The sequence below is a fragment of the Cicer arietinum genome, chromosome 5 (assembly GCF_000331145.2).
Source record: "Cicer arietinum cultivar CDC Frontier isolate Library 1 chromosome 5, Cicar.CDCFrontier_v2.0, whole genome shotgun sequence".
Taxonomy (NCBI): Eukaryota; Viridiplantae; Streptophyta; class Magnoliopsida; order Fabales; family Fabaceae; genus Cicer; species Cicer arietinum.
Genome location: NC_021164.2, coordinates 68,016,052 through 68,033,603, shown reverse-complemented (window position 1 = coordinate 68,033,603; position 17,552 = coordinate 68,016,052). Strand labels below are relative to the sequence as shown.

General features: G+C 30.5%; 2 protein-coding genes across 3 annotated transcripts in view; one reads left to right on the top strand and one right to left on the bottom strand.

Moving 5' to 3' along the window:
* The window catches only part of LOC101506759 (probable plastid-lipid-associated protein 14, chloroplastic), a 6,682-nt gene extending 4,605 nt beyond the window's left edge, over positions 1–2,077 (bottom strand). Inside the window, exons 1-6 of one of the 2 annotated variants that reach the window (XM_004502580.4) lie at positions 1,847–2,077; positions 901–1,232; positions 760–803; positions 598–676; positions 404–520; positions 101–283 (exon numbers count right to left, since the gene is read on the bottom strand). In XM_004502580.4, coding sequence (XP_004502637.1) covers positions 101–283; positions 404–520; positions 598–676; positions 760–803; positions 901–1,221 — 744 coding nt within the window. In that variant the 5' untranslated portion in view covers positions 1,222–1,232; positions 1,847–2,077. Of the gene's footprint in view, positions 1–100; positions 284–403; positions 521–597; positions 677–759; positions 804–900; positions 1,233–1,616; positions 1,778–1,846 lie in introns of those variants that run through there. The other variant, XM_073368932.1, reaches the window with a different exon arrangement.
* Positions 2,078–8,597: 6,520 nt separating this feature from the next.
* On the top strand, positions 8,598–16,158 carry LOC101506433 (uncharacterized). Its single transcript, XM_004502579.4, has 5 exons — positions 8,598–9,505; positions 11,930–12,803; positions 13,321–14,668; positions 14,930–15,013; positions 15,185–16,158. The coding sequence occupies exons 1-5, from the start codon at positions 8,989–8,991 to the stop codon at positions 15,821–15,823; spliced, it is 3,462 nt and encodes a 1,153-aa protein (XP_004502636.1). The 5' UTR covers positions 8,598–8,988; the 3' UTR covers positions 15,824–16,158.
* Positions 16,159–17,552: the final 1,394 nt, after the last annotated feature.

The following is a 17,552-nucleotide window of genomic DNA, read 5'->3' as shown; positions in this document are numbered from 1 at the left end:
CCTGCTGTTGCTGTGCAGAGTATTCAAGCACTTACGAATGAAAATGCTTTCAATTAAAGAAAACATTGAAGTTACTAAGTTAGAATTTCTAAAAACATACTCCAATTAGAAGATCTCTCATCAATATTCGAATAAGTCGCAATTGCCTAGAAATCGCAGGACCTCCGGTTGTGTCTTCTCCAACCTTCCTAACAGACTCTTCATCCAGAGCAAGAGTGGCCTCTAAAGTTGGAAGCCAATCTGACTGTTGCAGCCAGTGTCTCAAAGAAAAACTACCATGATACTGAAAGGAAAAAGTATTGAACCAAAAAGATATAAGCAAACGTATGTGAAAAAATTAAAATAATAAGCACATGTATGTGAAAGAATTCAAATAATAAAACCCATTAAGATTAAGACCTACCCCATGGACGAGGATAAATGAACTACCATCATCACTTGCAGGCAAAGAGATATAGCCATGAACTTGCATTGAATAAGAATGATACAAAAGTTTACGGCGAACCAGCTTCTTCAATACCTTAAAGATGACAACAAAGAAAATTGTGAAGGGACATGAACAAAATATCAAATTGAGATACTACAAGGTCACTATACCTCTATTGCTCTTTTGCCTCGACGCTGAGCTTGGGCACTATAAAGCTTTCGGAGTACAACTCTTGTGTTATACAAAGGGCTGCAGAGAACAAATGAATAGATACAGATACTATGATCAAAACTAATCATCTATAATCTGAACCAAACAAAGTATTATCTTACCTACCACTATCCTTCACCTTGCCTTCAAAAACCACCTCATCCGCCTATAGCAAAACTTAATCAATGAGACCACCAGTATTAGAAAAAAATTAATCCAGTCATGACACATTGTAAGATTAATAGGTTATTCAGATTTCATACCCGCCCACCAAGGCCAATGCTGACATGATCTAAGACCTTAAAGTCTGACATTTTGAACCTTGTAACATGATCAAGTTCCTCCTCCAAGCAAACAGAAATGGTATTTGGATCCTCTTCATGTGATTCCATGGAAGAAGCAGGTGCAGCTCTCCTTAGTGATGAACTGCATACTCCCTTGTGCTTTCTCCTGCTTCCATTAGATAACTGTCCGGCAAAACGCAGGGGAACTGGCAAAACAAGTCTGGTCGACAAATTTCTGTCCAAATAAGCTAGGCCATTACTCTCCAAAATTGGGTTTGGCCCAGTTCTACAGAGTGCCATTGATCAAACCTCTGATAGTAAAAGAAACAAAGAAAGGATAACAGTATTTATCAGCAAATAATCAGAGGATCCATCAATAGTGCAAAATTAAATGTAAAGGCATAAAAGAAACTAACTTTACAAATGGTCGGTTTGGACCGGCTTATTTAAGTTTCTCTACTGACATAAGTGAGACTATTTGGGAGAACTTATACTCATAAGTTGTTTTCAACTTATTTCCATATATTTTTCAGGATAGCGGATAGCTTATGTAAACAAGCTATACCTTATATGAAAACAACTTTTAACTTTATTTTATTTTTTGTTATAAAAATAATTATACACAAGCACTTTATGTTTTTATCCAAACAGGGTTGCATCTTCTTTAACATATGAACAAAATTTGAATTTGCCACCTGAATGGTGCATACAGAGAGAGCCCGGTTTTGTGGCAACAGACTCAGTTCCCAATTGAGCAAGGTTTCACGTTTGAATTTGGCAAATTAAAATTCGAATCCAAATTGCAAAACGTAAGGATCATAAAAGAAAAAGTAAGTAGTAGGCAATTGATACAAATAAATATAATAATTAAAATTGAGGACTCCGTAGAAAGAAATAAAAAAAGGAATTGGAGAGAAAAAATCACCAGAATGAGAAAGGGGAAGAACAGTAGATAGAGCATATGGAGGTGCAAAACAAGTGTAATATAAGCAATGGGATGAGGAAGGAAACGTGTGAGAGTTGCGTGTGAATGAACGCCGGGAACGTTTTGGCACAGGCTTCTCGCACGTCAACGTCTGCCTATCTAAATATCTCTTCGATCTAAAACATAACATATAACCTCCCTCTTCTTACTTCACTTCCTTCACGTTAACTTCTTTTTTTTAATCCACCTCATCTCCAATGTCAATAATATAATTGACGTACCAAAACATGCTTCTCTTCCTAAAACTCCACTTATAAGTAATAATTAAGCAAATAACAAAAACGTCAACTTCTCTTCTTAAATAAATAGATTTTAATTGATGTTATTATTTTAAAATATTTATTGATTTCATTTCTATTTTCATTTTCGTATATCAAGTTTTATTGAATAACCATTTAGATAATGTCAATATTATTTTTATTATTTTGAGAAAAATAAAAGGTCTTTTATTTATAAAAAAAATGCTAGTGTAGTTGAGTCTTTGTCCATGTGATGCATGGGTTACAAAGAGAATTATTGATATGTAGATTATAAAGTTTTAAATATTATTATAATTATAAATAAATAATACAATAAAATTTTGATTATTTTTATAAATTGTATATATGTGTATATAAATATATTTTTTTAAAATAAAATTATTATTAAATTGACTCAATAAAAATATATAATACAAATAACATTAAAAATGTTAAATTATTATATATAATCATTAACAATTGTAAAAATATATTATTCGTATTTATAATTGTTATAATAGTATTAAAAAATATTTAAAATAAATAAATATACTTGCAAATACTAAAGATAATAAATTTATACAAATTATGTGAGATATTTTAGATCAAATCATAGTTAAATAAAATATAGGTTTTAAATATATCTTTGATGTTTATAATTTTAATTTTTTTTTAGTTTAGTCCTCGTAAGTTTTATTGTATGGTTCATGTTCTTGCAGATATAGTTTTATTTTAAAATATTTCTTTTATCCAACTTTCGTTACAAAAACTGTAATACCATTAAATTTAAAATTAAAATATAATTTTTTTTAACCTAAAAATAAACCCCAATATAATTAAATTATAACATTTTATAACTTAAAATTAACGCCATGATAGGTTAGAACATCCGTATAAACTTAGCGCTGCTCAAACTTCTTCTCCCTCTAGATTTCACTTTTAAATTTTTATCAACTTTCTTGATAATCGATAATAATACATTAAAATTGCAAACAAAAAACTACCTCAAAACATTCATACCAATCACGCTTTTGGAGATGGATAATGTTTGCACAATAAAAGAAAATAATTGATAGATCAATAATCCAAATGAGAGGGGATTGAAAATAGAAAGATAGAGAGATTAACAGGTGAATAAAGATATCAAATTTAGAAGAGATGCACTACCAATTTTGAGAGAACGAACATTAATTGAAGATCCAATCAAGAAGCTTTAATTCAATCAAATGTTATAATTTAATTATATTGGGGTTTCTTTTCAGGTTAAAAAAATTATGTTTTAATTTAAGATTTATTGGTCTTCCAATTTTTGTAACAAAAGTTGGATATGAAATGACTATTTTATAATGAAATTATATTTTCAATGAACCAAATAAATAAAAAAACTTATAAAGACAAAAATAAAATAAAAGTTATAATTACAAGGATAAAAAAATATATTTAAACCTAAAATATAATAATTGACAATTCACTCATGCCAAATACAAATTAGTATTTACTCATAAAAATACATATCATCTTGTAGTATAGTGTGAAACTTCATAAGTTGTCATGTAAATATACAAAAGAATAAACATATTTAATGGATGTATGCGTAACAAAAGAGTCATTTTTTAAACTTTTAGATTGCCACGTGAGATACATAAATACAATTAATTATTTTTATTTATGAAAAAAATTAACATAGTTTAATCAAATCTATTACCTCTTATTAAAATATATATTCAAGTGACATATATTTTTGTGATAAAACATTCGTATTTTATATAATATTTTAATAAAAGGAACAAATGTTAATAGAATCAAATTATAAGTTTAAAATAAATATATTAATTCAATAAATTTTAAAAAAATTGAGTTAGTCATATCTAAATTTTAAAGCAATATATTTCATCCATTTAAAAATAATTGTTGCATTTATAAAAAATATATGTCCTATAAAAGTGTTATTTTTGGTTTTCAAAACAACTTTAATTATTTTTTCTGTAATTGTATCTGCTAATTAATACAATTTACACTACTTCTGAATTATTATTATCCATTTTGTATTTATTGTAACAAGAATAACATAATAGGTGATAAATATATATTAGTAAAATCAACATTTTCTTTCATTTATCATTTTTTTTATAATTTGTATTAAATGATAAAATGCAACAAATATTATAGAACGGAAGATCTATTTTGCATAAAATTGAGTATAATACCAATATTAATTTATAGTAATTTGTAGTATATGTATTTGAAGTCATTTGTTGAATATGGTGCAATGGAAGTGACTTGTTCCATGTATGGAAGTTTCCAAAATAAATATTTTTTGAAAAATAAATAAATAAATTGTTATAACTCTATTGATTATAGATATAAGGATGTGTAGATTATAAGTCTTAAAATATTTTTATTTATTGATAAATTTTTTTAAAAAAGTATGCAAGATAGGATATTCACTTTATAAAATATTCAATTCCATATCTTATAATTTATTTATTATGATTTAGAGTATTATATGCAGCTTTTTGTAAAAAAAATATCATAAAAAATAATAAGATCAATCAACAAAATTATAAATTAAATAAATAAAAATTTATCAAAAGATGGTTATATATAATAATGTATCAATACAAATTTGAGAAATAATCACAAAAGAAAGTAAAAAGAAAAAACATGAACATATAACATTTTTTCATTAAGATTAAAAATAATCTATAACTAAAATTGATTAATAGTAAAATACAAAAAAAAAAAGACCTTATATTAAAATATGAAGTTATGAACAAAAGAGTAAAAAAAGTAATAGAGTAACACGTGAATGAAAGGAACAAAATCACAAATGTGATTGTTAATTGCGACTTCAAAGATAAAGTGTGTATCTTATTATGTTATCTAATAAAAGAAAAACAATAATAATAAGAATTTTTTAGACTTTGAGAAATTTGACAAATAAAATTATTGGTAATTATTCTCCATTTAAAGAGACCAATTTATAATTTCAACTTTCGTTCATGCTTTAATTTATCATAATTTCTTATTTCTGTACTCATGAATTTCTCATGCAGCATCTATATTTTAAAACATTATTTGGTTTAATCAATAAGTTAAAAATCTCATGAGGAACTTTGAATGTGGACTATTTTACAGTGTAAATACATATGAATTTACAAAATAACAAATATGGGTAATATATAATGCATCAACTTAGAAGATTTATTAATGCGCCTATTTACAATTTACTTTATATTTTAGGTGTACATTTATTCATTTATGATTTGATTTTATTTAAATTATTTATATTAATTATATTCATATTTATAAATATGATTGTTGGCAGTTTTTTTAATAGGTTAGAATCAATTCATAGCAAATAAAAAATAATTTTATTATTGATTTATTATTGATTGTTATTAATAGCAACATTGCCAATTACATGTTTGTAAATAATTTAATTGAATCAATTAATATGTATAGGAGATCAATCATATTGAGAGTCGCTATATTAAATTCAAATCAAAACATTTATAGACAAACAAATGAAATATGAGAATTGTTAATAGAGTAACATATGACAAGTAGAATGCTTGAAATCGGCCTCCGATAATTTTGGTATAGATAAATATCTTGTTTATATTTCTAAAATTTGCGTCATATGAGTGCCAAAGTGTGTATAATAAAAACAATCTATTTATAACAATATTCAAATCATTCATTTGAAATTGATTAAGTGATACTTTTGTAACGTCTTTTAAGTTAAAAAGTTTATCAACGTCGTAACAGTAAAAATTGTATAAATTTAAAAATTATCTAAAGGACAAAAGGTGTCAATTGATAATGTTATCATCTCAGTAACATAGTAAAAAATATCACAAATTGTAATGATTATTCGGATGTGTTTTCGTCTAATTTGTTTAGTTAATAAAATTCCATTTTCAACACACACACAAATATTAAATAGATAAATGGTTGAAAATACATATCTTTAATTAAACTTAATAGAATCATTCAACTCATCACATTCTGTTAAAAAACAATACCAAACATATACTCATCAATTAATTAATATTTGCTCACTTATATAGACTAATAATAATTGATTACTATCAATATATAATTAATTAAATAACTAATTTAACACAATACTACATAAATATTTATGGGTTTATGAACATTGAATTTCACTAATTCAAAATTATAAAATATCTTTTTTGTTGAATAAATCAATAGTACAAATTATCATAAAATTTCAAAACTATTTAATATTTAACTAAATAAGTTCAAATGAATATATAATGCATTTTTTTTAAATATAAACAAACATAGTCTCTATGATTATTTATCTACATGTTTTCGAATTTATACAATGCTTTGTATGTTTAATTATTGATATATTTTGATAGTAGTTAAAAGTTGAATTAATAAAATTAAATGATGGTAATGAATTATTACGGGGAGTAATTAAACTAAAATTACTTTATGTTACTCATAAAATAACTTGATCTTTATTTTATATATATTATAATTATAATTTTAACATACAATAAAAAAAATAAAAACTTTAATATATGTCTCAATAACTCGTGTTAATAATTCAATTATAAAAATTTTATTTTGAAATTTGTATTTTTACCTTTTAAAAATTCAAATATTTATTCTTTAATAAAATATTTATACTTTTACAATCCTCAACGACCTTAGATCATTTATTAACACCATATGACCATATATTAGCGCGACCCAAAAAACAAGGATTATTCTTTAAAAGATAATATACAAATTATAAATGATTGATTTATAGTAAGTAGTTATGATTTTAAGGAGATTTAGGTAATTCAAAGGATCAAGATACATGTCTACGTAAAGGAGAAAAATATTAAGAACTTAGATACTAATATTTGACTATGAAAAAGACGGTTAACATTTTAAGGTCATTCAAATTTATTTTATATGCAGTATATATATTATATAATTATGATATATGACTCAAATCCAACTCATTTAACGCAACAAGAAGTACACTTTAGGAAATGAAAAAAAAAACATTTTAAAACTTGTAATGTACAAAATTGCTTCGATTGATTTTTAACAAAAGTGAAATCAAAGATACACAATATTTAGATGATTTTTAAGATTTATTGAAATTTATTTATATAGAGTCAATTTTATAATTTATAATCATTTAGTAAAAAATTAATAATTGTTATCATATATTTTCCACTAAAACACAATTAATAATTTTAAAGCATATAAAGACTATGTATCACCATTCACCATCTAAATACCTTGGATTTTTAGTTTTACTTTTGCGAAAATTAAAATGAATCTATTAAATGATTTTAATACATTTATGTATTCACAAGTAGATATTTTGTTTTATTTTAAAATATAATATATTTTAAAGTTATAATTTTAAGCTTTTAAAATTAATTTATATCAATTAATATAAACCAAACATAAACATAGGACAATACTTTTAACCATTAGAAGTACTCCATCCAATCTTAAATGCAAGAGAAAATAAATTTATAAAAATAAACATATTTGATCATAATTTTATATGATTTAAGTTTTATTTATTTTTTATATTTAGACAGGGAGTACGTGTAAGTGTTTTTTTTTATTCACTATATAAGTATTAAACTCTAGTAGGTAACAATCATTTATCATCTTTTATAAGTAAATTCAAGTAATTTATGAATTTATCATTTTTTCTTTCTATTTTACCTTTATAATTGTAACTAAAATAATTTTTTTACCTTTTATGATCTATTTATTATAATTAAAAATAAATAATTTTAAAAAGTTTAAAATAATAATTTTATTGATAAATAATTTATATTATTTAAAATAATTTTAATTAATAATCATTTAAAGTATATAATTTAAATATTAAATAGTTAATATTAATTTAATTTAAAATAAATAAAATGATAAAAACAAATATTAGAATAATAAATTTTAAATTAATAAAAGCAAAATTTAAATAAGTACTTTTAAAATATTAACTAAAAAATTATTTTTAATTAAAATATTTTTTATATTATTTTATATTTTAAATTAACTAAATCGATAATTTTATCAAATACTATAATCAATTTAATAGTTATCACTCTCAATTGTAGCCTAATGTTACTCAAAATTTAGATTAGCTAATAGGAGTTGGATTACTATTAGTAGTCGTAAAAGAAACCAGAAAATGTTTTGTGCGATTAAAAATTGAATTATTATAAAATTGTTTTAAAGGAGACTTGAATTGAAACTAGACCCCACATAAATGAGAGGGGTTGCAACGGATCATATGGTAAACCCATGAAACAACGTGTCTAATCTCTCATTGGACGGCACTGCACAGCCTAACCTAATTAATTACAGCATTGTGAACGAAACACGAAACCCGCGCCGCACAACGGACACCACTGTCATAACATAAATCATTTAAGGGTAATTCCGTCACCACAATTTCCCATTATCCTTCCCACCCAACCCAAGGTCCTCCCCAAGTCTCATTAACGCCGATAAACAAAAAACACACTCTCAAGAGAGAGAGAGAGAGAAAAAGAGAGATACACTTTTTTGCGTTTTGATTTTGTTACGCTTTTCTTCTACTGTTGAACTCAACATTTAAATGTTGTTCCACATTTAACCCTAACCGACTCATTCTTCGTCTTCATTTCTCGTAATAATTTTTGTCACATTCGATCTCACCGATCTATCTTCTCTATCTCTATTTCTCTTTCTTGTTAGGGTTATTGCATCTCGTTTAATTGCTCCGAATTAGGGTTTTCTTTCGGATTTGGTTCGTGTCGTCTGATTTCAATTTGAGGAATAGGGTTTCGGGGTTTTGCTTCCGCGATGCCGCGTAGTTCGAAGCACAAATCCAGCAAGCACAGTTCGAGAGACTATTCAGACTCCGAGAGGGATTCCGGCGCCAAAGATCGGAGGAACAAGGAGGAGAGTTCCGTGAAGGCGTTGAAGGATTCGAGTTCTGCTGAGAAGCGGAGATTGGATTCAAAGGACGTGCACGGGAACGGTGAGTATTCCGATGAATACGGTTCGTCATCGAAGCGGCGCAAGGAGGGCGGAGACAGGTGGAATGGCGGCGAGGAAGGGTCGAAGAAATCGAAGGTCATTGGGGATTCGAAGAGTAGTAAGAGGAGGGATGGGAGCGTTGGAGTGTACGGTGAGGGTGAGGAGGTGAAGAGGAGTAGCGGGAAGCATAGGGATTCTTCGTCTTCTGGTCGGAAGGAGAACGTGGAGAAGGAAAAAGAGAAGGAGAAGGAAAAGGAAAGGAAGTTCAAAGAAGGAAGAAGCGAGGAATCTGTCGATGAACAAGAACAGCGCCCATCCAAGCAAGTGTTTGAAAATAATGGTAAGGTAACTTTAATTGGTTGATTTGTGGTATTGCTGTGCTCATTGCTTGCATTTATTGTATTATAACTTGTTTTGAACTGAAAGGAAACACATTTTGAAAGTTTTGTGTGTGTTTTGTTAGGAATAGGAATTGGGAATAAAAAACAAAGTTTGTTAGAGTTCTGCAATTGTGTATGACCGATTTGCCTTGGTGCTTAGTGGCTAGTGCCAGTGATAGTGTTACTTTGAATATCAAATGCCAAATCCTGATTTTTCCCATACACTGTCCAAAAACCTATGTTTTCCCCCTCCCTGTGATCCACTGCTCTTGGAATTTATCGTTGTTCCTTCATTCTGTTTGAAGCTCTCTATAATCTATTTGATGTTAGTCTTAATGTACGGGTTATTCCACCAATTTAATGTCTTTCGACATTCTTTTGGAAATACACATGCAATAGTGTCAATCTGTTAGAACACTCCCTTTTGTTATATGTATCTCGGAACACTTTTCTTTGTCCACCATTTTAAATAAGCTCACAGGCTATGGAATCATGACCTGTGTAACAGAGCTTTTGATAAGCCCTAAATGTTGTCATGAGATGAGCCAATTGAAGTTGATAGTTTTTGATTTTGATCATCAGTTGGGTAGGTCAGGCCTCAGATAAATGCATCTCTGCAATGTGTGCATGGTGTTAACTTGGATACAATGGAAAAGTAATTTTATATCTGGCACTTTTGAATATTTTCTTTTGGAAAATGTTAATATAGGCTGGGCACATGAGAAGATGTTAGATTTTTTTTTCTCATTTGAAAATCATATAAGGTGAAATAGTTATGTGTTGATTTCAACTCATCGGTTGGATGACGAAGAAATTGGTGCTGCCTGCCAAGCTGATCATTAACCGTAATCATAATTTTATAATGCCTGTAATCCATAGTTAAATATAAAAATCAAAATAAATGACTCTTCAAGAGGAATACAAATTTTATACCAATACTATGTTTCAGGATTTTAAGTAGAGTCTGGTCCTCTTGTTTTTCACTTTTTCTGATTAACATGATAGAGGCCTTTTATGAAGGAGATCAATTTTTTTTGTGAAAGGAGGGACCAACCATGCTCTGTGTTGGGTCCACTAGAATTGCACAATTAGAAATGGCTAAAAATGCATCTGTTTTTCTCTCATAACATGTCTCTCTCTTTTTGGTGAATAAAAGGATAGAATTCAAATCCTACATTTACTCGCGTTGCATTTATGTCGAACTCTTTGTTTGGGCTTCGACACTTAAGTGTGCAAAGGCATTAATGGCATGAATCATTTTCTACTTTATATGGACTGACAAATGGCAATTAAAAGCAGTTTTGATTCATTGACCAGGGAATTTAAAATGAAGTTAAGACTTGTTTTCCCTCAATAGCAGACAGATTCATTGGATTTCCTGGGTAAATCTTGTGGTAATTAATCACAAGTTTTCTATATTAGAGATCAAATGCGGCGGTTATTAACAAGCATTTCAAAATTTGATATTTAAATTATGTTATGTAGGCCTCAGCACTGTTCATTTAGTTAATTAAGATAAATAGATAAATCACATATGGAAATTTGGATGTTGAAATTATTTTCTAATAATATATCACTTTCAATAATGACAAAGCTGGATACCACATAGATTCTCTTTCCATATTTTCTTCTCTTATGAGATCTTCAAATATTCTTAATACACGTGTATTCATTGTTGGAGTGATCATTGTATTATGCGTTGCATTACGTCTGCTACAGATTTGGTTTTGTCTCGTTTGTTTTGAATTTGAATCTCATGTGCTGAGTGAATCTTTTTAACTGCATTGTTAAAGGTGTTTTTTTGTATAATCATCACAATCACACAGATTTAGCTTGGACTCTGGTGGTTCTTCCTCACAATCTATCGTTCCACACTGTCTTAATAGCTTTTGATAGTTTTGTGAGCTGTTCGTTTAAATTGTGTTGCCCTGCAATCTGTCATATGAAAATGCATCAGTTAATGTTCTATTCTGAATTCAAGAGATTAATAAAACAATTCATCTACTCTTTTTTTCAAGTCAAACTGAATATCACACTTGGATAATTCAGGCAATATTGTACATCCAGTTGTTGTTATTTGCAGTTAAATAAATTTGGATATGATACTTTGTGCTTAACTCTTGGATATGGAAATAATACTAGACAAGTTTATCTCCCTATCTTTTGCAGGTTTTGATTTGCATATAACATGACACAATGTCCACAGTTCACTTTTAACGTATAGGATTTTGGGTTTGTAATGTTAAATGTTTTGGTCCATATTTTTTTGTTAATCTTTTTTGTAATGCCTTCCATATGATTCAGTGATTCACATTGTTTCTGTAGGATTGTTGTGTCAGAAAATGATTGTTAACTTTTATCAATCTGGCCAATTCTTTTTGCAGAATCTAAAAAAGTAGACGAGTTGCGTAGCCTTGAACAAGATGGCCAGCCTGAGAGGCGAATGAGGAAGAAAAGGGATGACTATGGTGATGGTGATAAGCAACAAGATGATGTTGGAGATGGTTATGATAGGCATTTGTCTTCTAGGGATGACAATGCCAAGGATGGGAAGAAGAAGGATGATAGGCGAAAAGATGAGAAATATAGAGACAAATATAGGGAAGAAATGGACAGGGAGAACAAACATCGACATGACAAACAGCGTGATGAGCATCCAGCAAAAGATCATACTGCCATTAGGTCTGATGATAAACATGTAAGGGAAGAAAAGAATAATTTAGAATCACGGCAAAAGAGAAGTAAGCATCCAGAGAGTGATAGGGACCGTGACCGAGACCGTGAATATCGTGATCGAGATGGAGAACGAGATCGTGATTTTGAATACGTTCGTGATCGTGAGCGTCGCCATGAACGTGATCATGATTATGATTTTGACAGAGATCATGATTATGATAGAGATCGAGATTGGGACTGGGATCGTGATCGAGATTTTGATCGTGAACGAGGCAGAGACCGTGATCGTCATCGTGATCGTGATGGGTCACATGGGGATGATAGAAGTGCAAGAGGCAAAGATAGTGGGACGAAAAAAAGAACTTTGGATGATCGCGATGATTACAATGATTCTAAATCTAGATCTGTTAAAAGCTACTATCCTGAGACTGAGAAGAGGAGTTTGACCAGCAACAGGGTGGATTCTGATATTGACAGGGGAAGATCTCTACCTCGACAAGTTCATGCAGATTCAACTGGGACTAGCAGTAAACACAGATCCTCTCCTGCGTCAAATGCACATATTGGCAAAGATGAATATAGGTACTTTTTAATTTTTTTGATGGGTCTAGTATTGTTAGCCAATGTTCTGAGCTTATCCTTCATGTGATATTTCCTCTGTACTTTACAGGTGACATACGGGAATTTAACTTGTTATTTGGGCATTTTTTTTGTTTTCATTTGGTTTTTCAAGGTCTTATTGCTCAAGTGCTGCTATACTATTATGGCAGATAAAGATTTATCTTGTAATTAGCTTTGCTTTGTAATAATGATTAGTGGCGTATTCTGTGAACATAATATAATGGCATCATATGTTAAGAATAACTTGGTTTAATACAAAATTTTCAACATGGGAGGTTTTTTAGAGCTTAATGTAAATTTTCTTTTGCTTTGCCAAGAGGGGATAAGAGCAACGTTAGTTTATTGATGATGATTGAAATATCCCTTGCATGATTTAAATTTTATGGTTAAGTCTAATTTTCACTTATGTTCTCAGAAGCTTGTAAGCATGGGGATTATATATCAACTATAATTGTTTTCTGTTTTCCCTATGTTTCAGAAATGCAAATGCTGAAGATACAAAGTATAGAGACTCAACTACAGAACAGAGAACCAAAGCCTCAAGAGAGGGTTACTCCGCGATTTCAGATAGAGGTCCTAGATACAAACTAATGGAGAAACCTATTAAAGTAGACGAATCTGTAGGAGACTTGGCAACTGAAAGGTCTTCTAGTGCTAAGGCTTCACCCATGGGCCTGATAGAAAGATCTCCTTCATCAACAAGCATTGAACGCAGATATATGAATAAAAGTGTTGTTAAGCGGAATCTTGAAATTGATGAAAGTGGAAGAAGGAACAATACTGATGCAAGAGATGTCTCTTCTTCTGACGATAGACTAGGCCGGGAGTCGATTCATGAGAAACCACTATTGGACGAGCCTTCTCAAGCAGATTCATCTTTCTATGGCAGAACTAATCAGAACAATCCATCTGTAATTCCTCCCCAATCTGGTTTCAGGGCTGCACTAGACAGGCCTTATATGGGTTCTCTAGAGGATGATGTTAGAGATAACTCTAATACCCGATACAGGAGAAGTAGTGAACCTGGCTTTGGGAGAGTGCATGGTGGTAATTCCTGGAGAGCAATTCCAAACTGGCCTTCACCTGTACCAAATGGATTTGTTCCCTTCCCACCTGGGCCAGCTCATGGAGGCTTTCAAACAATGATGCCACAGTTTTCATCTCAACCTCTCTTTGGTGTTAGGCCTCCAATGGATGTTAACCATGCTGGTATTCCTTACCATATTGCTGACCCCGACAGGTTTCCAGGTCACTTGCGCCCACTTGGGTGGCCAAATTTGATGGATGGTACCGGACCTGCTCATATGCATGGATGGGATGGCAATAATGGGGTTTTCAGAGATGATCCTCATATGTATGGTGGTTCTGAATGGGATAGAAACAGGCACCCAACAAATAGTCATGGATGGGAATCTGGTTCAGAGAGTTGGAAAGAACAGAATTGTGATTCAAAGAAAGACTTGCCTTCCCCAGCCTGCAAAGATGAATCAGCTCCTGCCCTAGTTGAGAATGGTTTGCCTGATCAGACGTCTCAGGATGAAAACAACCACGCCGAATCTCACGAGAAGTCTCCTGAAACAAAGGGTTCCAGTGTCAGTTCTCCAGGAAAAGTACCTTTGAACTCTTTGCCCACAACTGTTTTGGAAAAGCCTGTTACTTTTACACCCGAAGACAACACTTCTCTTTTTACCCGTTTCTACCTTTCCAAACTTGACATTTCAACAGACTTAGTACTTCCAGAGTTGTATGACCAGTGTGTATGTGCTCTTAATGTTGGCAAGAAAGCATCCGATGATGTTGTTGCTAGTACAGAATTATCCTTGAAGGTATAAATACTACATAACTTTCACGCTTCCTTTCATTCTCCCAAAACTTATAAAACCTCAACTAAAATTGACTGGTTTTTTGGTGTGACGGATTTCTAATTTGAAGCCAATTATAACAGTGATTCGGAGCAACTTTATATTCTTTTATTTATTTGACAGAACATGTTTTTTAAATTATAACAGTATGTTTATTTGTTGTTTACTTTAATGCACATTACAATCCCTGACATTATCAGCCTTCCCTTCCCTGTGATTTGACAGAATGGTTCGAGGGCACCACTGAAATACGCCGCCACTTTATCAAGACATTCACCTTTTCCAGTAGTTGATAATTCTATCTTCCAGGTAAAAATACTTGATTACACCAAACTGTAATAATATTCATGCCCATAGAAAAGTGGATTGTTGTTCTGAATAATTTCCCGACGTTATCCATTTTGTTGACTTTAATTCTTTAAATGTATAAATACTGAAATGCTGGACCCTTGATGGGTGAATGTTTTCTCCAATTTGCAGAGAGCTATTGATCTTTACAAGAAGCAACGGGTGAAACTGCCTAATAAGGGGGATGTAGATGTATTTGCAGCATCCAACCATATGCAAGTGGATGAGTCAGTTCCTATTCCCAGTTCAGAGAAAAGACATGTTTCTGGCTCAGCTTCTGATGCAACAAAAGATGTGGTAACACAAGCTCTATCTCCTGCAAAGGGGCATCTGGAAAAGATCAATCAGACCTGCAGTCAAATGGAGCAAGATAATGATTCTACCCATACTTTGAAGATACCATCTAGTCCATCTCCTGATCCTGAGAATCAAGAAACAACTGTTGCAGATTTGCCAATGGAAGATGACAAAGTCACTTCTGATATGCCGAGTTCAGGGGATGCAGAGGACAATCTCTCCATTGTAACAAAAAGTGAAGCACTATTGGCCCCCAATTCACCTGAAGAGTGTGATAACATGAATATCGATGCCACAGTTACGGGTTTTACCCAGCACGCAGATGAAAAGCTGGGTTTTGGTGACACAAATGGTAATCCCTTAATTTTTGAGGATGGGTCTCCCAAAGCATGTGATGCTTTGATGCCTGGTTCAAATGAGTCTGAGTCACTTATTTTAAGCCGGATACATCATTCCCCTGAAAGTACACATTGAGACAATTTCTATATCTATGCTTTTTATCCATCAGGTTTTTCAATTTCTTCACCCCTTTTTGTTGCTTCATTTTGAGCGAGGAAATAAAATGAAATGGCATCGTATTTGCCTAGAAATGCGCTTTTCAGAATTTCCATGCATGTTTTTCCTAACCTTTCATTCCTCCTATTTTAGCATATGTTTGTGCATGAGCATGTCATGGCAGTAAGTTTATCTCGTCTAAGTTGCACTCCGTTCTGCACGAATGGAATAGGCTTCATACCGCTTGTAAATTCAGTTTATTTAAATCAAAACTTCAAATATATTTAAAGGCGGTACCAATCATATTCTTTCTACTCTTTTTCCACTGCCCCCCCTCCCTACTTTGCCCTAGTATACTTGTTGGGTTGCTTCGAAGTATATAACATGGATAAAAAAAAATAAGGGAATACATTATTTAAAAATTATCTGTTTAAATTTCATGGTTATATTAAAAAGAAATTAACAAGCTCAAACTAGTGCATTAAAACAAATTAATCCCTCTAGAGCAATCGTAAAGCTCATACAAAAGACAACTCGGACATATGTTCAAAAAGCGATCTGATGTAGAATGTGAAGTTAGCTTTTCGTTGTTGTGTTGATGTGATTTAGTGGGTAACTATCCTATGCGTTACGTTTGGTGGTTTAGAAGTTTTTCCAATACTTTATATTTGGTTGAGTTTGGTGTACTTTGATTATACTACTAAGAATATATTTGGATACATACTACTAAGAAAATGAAATATGAACTCGCAGTTTTAACAGTCTAAAATTATCTATTAAAAACTAGTTTTGTTCCAATTTTGATTTTTTGGATAATTTTTTTTGCATTGTAAAATCCTTCAGTAAGAATAAATTAATTGTAAAAGAAAGGTGTTTTGAAAATATTTGCAACAGTAAGCCTTTTTTTTTTTGCCGGATTTCCAAATTTATATATATATTTCAATTTAAACATTTTCTTCAGAAAAAATATTTTGCTTACTTTTATTTCTTTATATTTGTCATATTAAGACAAACATGTATTGATGAACCAAATGTAGAAATACTATTTTGGAAGTTGTGCTTTCAGTTTTTTAAAATCTTTAAAATTGTTTTCAATATAAAATTTTTAATTTATTAACAAGTATTTTAAAAATGTTAGTCGACTCTAAAAGTTGGCGAGTGACCCAATAATAAATTTGGAGGGCCACATATTAGGATTAACAAATTTATAAATTATAATTTATCTCTTAAATTTATTTATTATATTTTAATATTAAATCTATCTTATCTTTACAAAATTGATAAAACATGATTGTAATGTAATAAATGTCACTCTTCTTTGTTATGACCTTATATTTTGTTTACGATTTTCCTTTTTTCTAATACACTTTATACCTCAAATATCATTTTAAATTTTTAATATTGAATTAACACATTCTAATAAAAGTAGCACCTACTTCCCGAAATGTGTGTGCTATACAAAGTTTATAGAGATAAAATTGTGTCACCTTAGCAAATTGAATTGCCATGCATAGTAATAGGGTATGCAGTTAATTTCAACTTTTTCCGATGAGACTCTGTTGTTCAGGTGCGGTGAGTGTTTGACTGCAACAATATAGTCTTCAACAACGTAAAACAAAATCAGAGTGAGATTCCGCCATTCCGACATAGTTAATTCCAATATTTTTCAATGACGTCTCACTATTATTTCTTCTTTTTTTATTTTGTT